The sequence below is a fragment of the Myotis lucifugus genome, unplaced genomic scaffold (assembly GCF_000147115.1).
Source record: "Myotis lucifugus unplaced genomic scaffold, Myoluc2.0 scaffold_39, whole genome shotgun sequence".
In the NCBI taxonomy this organism is placed as follows: domain Eukaryota; kingdom Metazoa; phylum Chordata; class Mammalia; order Chiroptera; family Vespertilionidae; genus Myotis; species Myotis lucifugus.
The window spans coordinates 4,436,940-4,445,185 of NW_005871087.1; the positions used below are offsets into that span (position 1 = coordinate 4,436,940).

At 36.5% G+C, this 8,246-nt stretch overlaps 1 protein-coding gene across 1 annotated transcript in view; it reads left to right on the forward strand.

Moving 5' to 3' along the window:
• Nucleotides 1-3,697, forward strand: part of NEK10 (NIMA related kinase 10) — a 118,237-nt gene extending 114,540 nt beyond the window's left edge. The window contains 1 exon segment of the mRNA XM_023752910.1: nucleotides 3,329-3,697. Coding sequence (XP_023608678.1) covers nucleotides 3,329-3,377 — 49 coding nt within the window. The 3' untranslated portion in view covers nucleotides 3,378-3,697.
• The last annotated feature ends 4,549 nt before the right edge of the window (nucleotides 3,698-8,246 follow it).

Genomic DNA, 8,246 nt, shown 5'->3' on the forward strand with positions numbered 1-8,246 from the left:
TATTAATGATCTCTTCCCCAAGCAAGTTACCATTGTAGATGCCTGGAGCTTGATCCCACCAGAGAATCTGAGAGCCTGTGTAGAACATAGGTCTCACTACTCCTCCAATTTCCATCAATTATTGTTTGAGGCCTTTCCCCAGGAGATGTTAGTTACCCGGCATTTCTGGCCTTCTGGAAAGTGGACAAAGCCTTTTCTAGAGGCCAGAGAAACTCTCAAGGAAAAGAAATGAAGATGCTGGCCGTTGGAATCAGGCCGGCATGCTTCGAAGTGGTAAGGATGAAGGAATATGGGAATTGACAGTGTCTACTACACACCAGTTGTCTCTTGAGTTTTCCAAGAAGCCACACAAAATATGCATGGATAGTAAGCAACCACATACACATTATATATGGCTAAAAATAGCTGTAGGAAGCACAGTCTTATGGAGTTTGTTCTCCCAAAGTGGCCTTTTATTGCCTGGAGGAGCTGCCTTCCTTTCTAACTAGTGAAACTATCTTGTGACATGATTTAAATTATTCAAGAAGTCTTCCCCAAAGATAACTATTAGTAGCCATGGTGAGAGAAAGAGGGCCCAAGAACATCCTGTGAAGGTCATTATATGGAAATTAGATTCTTTGTGAGGTAAGTTCAGTTTCCAACATTGTTTTTCCTTCTGTTTCACGAGTTGTTCTTATGAATCACACATGAGATTATTCAACTGCTTGTTCTTTTGGTGTGGCAATATATTTCCAAAATACTACCTTCATAAATGTAGTTCTGTTTTGATTTGTAACTGAAGTGGTGAGTAATTCTCATTTTCCAAGGATATATTGTTAATAGAAATCTCCATCTCCATGTTCACTAGCTTTCCACCATTCCTGGAGAGATGTAATTTTTCACTGTCTACTCCCGGACTGGGAACACTCAGCCTTCCATGGATAGTGTGAATGTCTCTGTTCTTGACTCTTAGCATCTTATTTCAAGTGCTTTGTCTTAAGTGTGGGCAAAAGTAATACTTGTCAGTTTTTAATATGTATCTTCTCAGAGACTCAGGATCATGGGCAATAACTATCTTCATATTTTGCAGAAAAATCAACTAAATATTAATGAAAAAAACAGGTGTTTAAGGAACTTAGAGAACTTTTTACATGAGCTAATTTTCCTTTAAAAAAACAATTTCAGCCTTATTTTGAAAAATTTGTTTGTTTTTCAGTTCTACTATCACATTTTAAAAATAAAATCAAACATTACTTCTACTTCCAAAGACATATTTCTGTATTAAAAGACATTTCAAATTCTCTTATTATGATAGACAGTTAAGATGCTTAATAACAAAGGCAAAAAATTATTCACATTTGTATTCAGAATTGTGATTAGAATAGGAAGACATGATTTAAATGATCAAGTTCAAGCAACATAGGATATATATGAAATATTCTTGAAAATGCTTAAAATAAAAATGATTCACCCATGTATAAATCCATATAACCATAACACTCCCTTTTCTGCTTCTACTAGCAATGCCTATGCACATTAAATATCTATTTTATATATTCATCAGTTAAATGGGAGTTGGGGGAGCAATGCAAGTTGATTCAATGTAGATCTCTTTTTATCTTGCAATATCCCTATTTCTCAACACATATTTCTTGGGAGAAAGACTCTTTACAGTTGACTGGTAAAAATAATCCTTGGTTTTGCTTAAAGCCATCACTTGTTTACTGGTATTCCAAATTAATTCCCAAGAAATAATTCAAGCTCTACTTAGAAGAACCTAATACTTTAGAAGCTGGAAATACACATAATTTCAAATAATCAAATCAGCTGTGACAGTAATGATTTTTTTTATAATCAAAGGATAGAGGATGTTAACTATCACAGAACATGTATAGGTATTTAGAATCAGTAGATTGTGTTTTCCCAAATACCTCTTAGAGAAGAGCTAATATTGCCAGAGATATTAATAGATGTTCCCTGAAAAATAAAGTTTCATGACCAAATATATTTGGGAAACTCTGAATGTACAATTTTCCATTTGTGAAGAATGTTGACACACATACCGTATTAAAGACTCTGAGATGGACTGTAGGAAAGAAATCTATTGACTTTGTTTAGCCCAGTAATTCCTCAGCTTTTACTGGGAACGCAAGTTGAGAAAAACTGCCCTAGCAATATGATTAGAAATGGGAAACATTGTTTTAACTCGTCTGCCAGTGTCTACTCAGATCTGCGATTGTTCTCATTATCTTCTTCATCATCATCATCATCATCATTATAAAATGTTATTAAATTACAATGCACAGAGAATTATATACCTAATTCCTGTTTATTATATACCTAATTCCTGTTTACAACTTAAGGCTGTCCAAATTTATACACACATCTACAAGGCATCAAGATAGCAACTAAAGCATTAAGCTAAGAGATGACACATTTTCAGCTTAAAGATTTTATTTAGGGATAGAGCCATGCCACTGGCATCTAGCTATTGGCTATCTTTTGGGAAGATTTCTAGAACTATTCAAATAATGAGGATAGTGCTGGGGCAGTTGGTAGAAAGAATCTCTCTGGCACAAAATGCTGCATTAGTTTTAAAAAATGGTAACAGAAACAGAAATAGCAGCAAGAAACCATAACCAAATAGGGGATTCTTCATTTCTGGGCTTCTGGGAAGGGGAGGTAGGCCGGAGTGGAGAGGATGAAAGCAGGGTAAAGAAAATGAAACAAGGTCACAATAAACTTGGCCAGCCCAAAGCAGATCATTTCTAGGGTTATATGATTAATCATATTTGACACATAAACATTTAACTTTCTTACCAGAAAGATACAGCCTAGCATGCCTTAATGTTCTCATTGTTGTTTGTGAGAGTAAAACTGAGTTCTGTGAGCAAATAGATGACAAATATATACTTAGAGGTAACATTAATATTTTATTTTGTAACGATAAAATATGTGTTGAGAAATAGGGATATGCAAGATAAAAAGAGATCTACATTGAATCAATTTGCATTGCTCCCCTCCCCCCATTAACTGATGAATATATAAAATATTTAATGTGCATAGGCATTTAAATGTACAAGCTACTTTGAATAAGTGTTTATTTTTGCACTATATAAGGTTATCAGTTCCTATTGAGTTCCTAATTTGACAAAGGCATTGTGTTGGCCCTGAACATTAGTAAAAGGTTGCTTTCTAAAAATCTCCTCATTCTATTATCATTTAGAACCGCTTTTTTACTTGTTGTGATTTATTTACTTATACACCTGAGCAACTGCTCTGGAAATGGAATGTGTAAGCTAAAATATTCGTGACTCTATAGCACTCTCTCCACTTCTGAATCTTCTAGGTATCACTGCTATCCATGGGGGACCAAGAACCACCCAACCAAAAGATGAAAATGCTGCACTTTGAATGAACTTGGTTCTCCCAGTGAAGTTCAAGTTTGGGACTTCTGCCACCACTGCAAGATGCCTGAGGACTGGGCGCTGTTAAAAGAGTGTGGAGGAGAAAAGACCACAACGCCATGGTGCTGGCAGGACCTCTTTCTGGAGGTCTGGTGGTAGGCTCTGTGAGGGCTGCAGTGCTTGGAGGCTCAATTCCTGGGATGCATTACACACGGTACGACAGGGCTCCCAGTGTGCTCCTGGGAGAAGATGCTGCAAATTCACCTGCGGGAAGAAAACCCACTCCTCACAGAACTTTCCTCCAAGTTAGAAAAAATGAACACCTTGTCATATTTTTCAAAGAAATATTTTATACTTAGAATTGCTAAGTTCAGAGACATCTAGCCTTCCATGTATAAAAAATAGTTTTAGATAAAGAAAATTATAGGACTCAAAATAATAACATATTGGGTGATTCACTGTATCTCCCATTTTTTTAATCTTAAAAGATATTTAAAATGTGATTGAATTTTTTTGTTTGTTTGTTTTAATGAAAGGATTGGTTCTCTCTTAACCACTTGGGTGCTAGTGGTCTTGAACCCGGATACAGTGTAGACAGTATTGTAACCTTGCACAGCCTCTGGGAATAACTATCAAATAGTCATATTTAAGTTAGAGTAATAGAATATATGGATGTACAGTGTGTATATGTACATATGAGTGGGGGCAGAGGGGATTTGGATTAGGCTAATGCTTTGCTGCTAATCAAACTTATAGTGTTTTTAGAGCACTTTGAAGAGTTCCTAGAATCTATGAAAGAGATGCAATATTCCTTATTCTAAGTCCCCCCTTACTAAAATTACATTGTTATAAAATTTCTATTGTTGAAAATTTGAAATGAAAATAAGTTATATAATAAAATCGAAGTTCCTTGATTCATTGAGCCATCCCTTAAAAAGAGAAATCAGAATACCAAACAGTGTCCCATTCCTATATAGAAAGAATTTACGATGGAGACTTTCTAGATTCTTATTAGGCTATAATATCTTCATTTGGCTTCTTATAACTTCTGTAATGTCAAGAAATGCCCTTATTGTCAAATCAGACTGCACTTTTAACTCCTTAAAGAATATTTTAATGCTATATAATTAGTAATCTGAAATTAGGCTTTTTGTTTACTTTTCACTGAGTTCTGTTATCTTTTACATTGGTATATTTTTAGCACGATTGAATAGGATTTATTTCAATATATTTGCAGTGGTTAAAACATTAACCTTTTGTATAGAATGGGAAACTATTTTAATGTGAATCCATCTTGTTTTACAATTAGCATGTTTAATACTTAAATGATACCCAAATTCCCTTTAGCTAATGCCTTTGAAGACTGTCAATGAATCTTTGTCTTTAAGCCAAAGTAATAACAAATACAGTGCAATTTATAGATTCACATCTAATTTAAAATCATAGATGCAAATATAGTAATGAAAAATTTCATTTTCAGCTTTCAAACCAATTCCATCCAAATGTGAAATTTACACGTGAAATCAAAATGCTGTGGTTTTGTTGATTTAAACCAAGCAAAATTTTATTCCTATTCCATTTAATTTGAACCGGAACTATTACTTTTTATGTTGTTTTTTTAAAAATATATGGCACATTTTCTCATTGTATAGGAGGCATAGGCCTAGAGGGGCAGTACTTAGCAATAACCCAAGCTCTGTGGTGAAAGTTTGAACAATAAAGTTCTTTATCAAATGACAATATATAGAAAAGAATAGTCTTCAGAGGTCACAGGTTGCTTAGAGAAGAGACATTATGTCTGGAAGATGGTCTTCAGTGCATGCAGTCAATCTCATTAATGCACTGAGCAGAAGATTTCCATCTCACACTTTCAGGCCAGACGAACAGCGTGGATTATTAGGAGCCAGTAAAAACGAACAAAAATAAGCAAATGCATGTCTTGTTCAGCAGCAGCTTCAGGCCCAGCACTGATAAGTGGATTCTCTTGCCAAAATAATGGAGGTGTGCTGTTTGAATCCCTCCCTTTAACTACCAGTTACTGAATCAACATTCTCCCAGGTAAGAACTAGCCTTTAAGAGGAAGTTAGGTCCTGGTAAGGAACCACTTTGTGCACGGAGCACATCCCAACAGCAAAGTTAACTTTCAAAAGCCTAGTCTTTAGAATAACAAGCTCCACTCCCCCTTACAAGGGAACAAGAAGGATCGTTTTGTTTTGACGATCTGAACTGTCTTCTAGTGCAAAGAAATTGTTACTTGAACTTAAGAGACCTCATCATCTTTCCTTGATTGCATTTTCAAAGGTTCTCTTTCTTTTGTATGAGTTTTAATTATGGGTTGCGCAATGAAATCCCTGTGAATCTATCTCATGCTCCGTCGCTGAATATTTGTATGGGACAGAATATGAGTCAGTCTTTTCAGATCACCTTTGTTACACAGGCACTTCAGTGAATGATGTTATGATCCACCAGCTCTATCTGAATATGTGTATTTGAAGCCTTAGTTTGCTTCTTCAGAGCAAAATGTTCCTTCTCAGGGAAGTGACTGCAGCAGGTCTATGAGCTTCCTGGTTGTTAACCTTGTCTCCTTCCAGATGTATTTCATTAGAGATCTTCAGGACATAGTGATATGCGCACTAGACCCAGTGCTCACGGAGGAATTTCAGAAACCCAGAGAAATGCTGCTTGAGTTTAATATGGGTCCTGGTGAGGCAGTGGTCAGCGTGCACAATCTGCTTCGGCATTCTGAAGCGGAACCTCATTAGCAAACACTGTTATAAAGTTTACCCAAACGGTGGGACTGACTAGGAGTTAAGGTCTTCCTAGAGTTACCATCTATGACTTAATAAATACCATATATTTTTTCCTTTTTTTTATTGTCTAAAGTTTTACATATGTCTCCTTTTTCCTGGCTTGACCCTCCTCCCCCAGCCATTCCCACCCCCCCCGAGAGCAAGCCCCCACGGCCCCAGTGTCTGTGTCCATTGGTTATGCTAATATGCATGCAGACAAGTCCTTTGGTTGTTCTCTAACCTCCCCCTGCCCTGCCATTTGTCTCTGGATCTAGTCTTGTTCATCAAATTATGTTGATCATTATATCCCACTTATGAGTGAGATCATGTGATATTTGTCTTTCTCCAACTGGCTTATTTCGCTTAGCATAATGCTCTCCAGTGCCATCCATGCTGTTGCAAATGGTAAAAGTTCCTTCTTTTTTATAGCAGCGTAGTATTCCATTGTGTAGATGTACCACGGTTTTTTAATCCACTCATCTGCTGACGGGCACTTAGGTTGTTTCCAAATCTTAGCTATGGTGAATTGTGCTGTACCATAAATTTTAATGTACAAAAACAAATATAGGGCTGCTTGATTATGTGCAATTGCAGCAATATCCTTAATCATCACTCATATTGAAGACATGTGAAGGCGATAATATTGTTTAGTCAACTCTGTCAGTATTAATATGCCTAGAATCCACATCCTTTCTTTGATTTGCTGAATTGCAAAATATATTTATGGCTATTCCTTTGCTTGGAGTGGCAAGGAACTGAGTACAATCGATAGGCTGGCTTCCTTTAGAAGTAGGCCCCGCTTCTACCTGAAAGCAGGAAACGCTTCTTTATAAGCTGCTTTTATTGTTTGTCTTTCACTTGTCTAATGTTGTGTATTCATGAGCACAGGGAGCAACTGGAGAGGCAGGTGATGCAGCCGCAGAGGGTGCCTGAGCAAGGGATGCTCGGTGCTTTTAGAGATTGACCTTGACTTTGGGTAAATTTCTGTCCAAATATGCAATTGTTCATGTTTAGCAACTAAATGTGATAAGTGTATTCCATATCTTTATAATTTCTTTCAGATTGCACACATTGGTGGAAGTGGGCATCCTTTTGTATATCTTTTCAATTGAAATGTGCTGCTAACTGTATACTTCACCTTGAATGCTGTTTTTCATGTTGATGGGAAGACTCGAACGTCTCAGGGAAAGAACTTTGTGATAAAGAAATCCTTATGTGTGTCATTACAGCTAACTTGCATATTGTAATTGTGATTATTATAGCTGATTACATTCCTGTCACGGTGCTTTGAGGTTTGCAAGAGGAACAGGAAAGAGTTTATAATTTTGATGGGATGGATGTTGCCAGCTTACACATGCTCTGGGTCAATGCAAATAGTTGTTTTTTAAAAATGAAGATCAAACACCCTAAAATGTTAGCAGCATTCTTGATATGTGAGGTATGCTAGAGTTTTAACTACATATATGCAGTGATTAATAATATACAACAATTTAAATACAATTTATTGCTTTTATCCTAAAAGTAAATGAACTCTATATTCTCGATTGAAAACTAAAAATCACTCCTCTAAACATGACAAGTTGTCTTTTTTCATGTTGTACTATGGCCCTCTGCCCTGTGCCCAGAAACTGCATTTAGGAGTAGCAGATGTGTGTTATAGCAAATGTATGACTTTTTAACTGCTGTCCTTTGGAACTAGCTTACCTTTGTTTTCCTCCGAACAAAGTTTTGTCTTTATAGAAAAATCAGTCATTTTGACAGCTCATCAGCGAGTCTGGGTCGATACTCAGAATTGATCTGATGAGCTCACACATGAAAAATTAGCTGAAGTTTTTGCAATCATATGACAGACTGGTCCCATATCACAGGGAGAGAGGTTGGACTAGAAGTAACAAACCTAGAGGAACACATACTTTAAACCCTTAGCACCTTTAAGTCAGACTGTGAAAGTCACATTCAGAATGATATTCTTCACCCAGGAGTCAGTTCTGCATTTCAAGCACCATCGAGTCAGGATTCTGAAAGAGAACATAAGGCTTATCAATGACTATTGAATTTGCTTTCCTTGCCC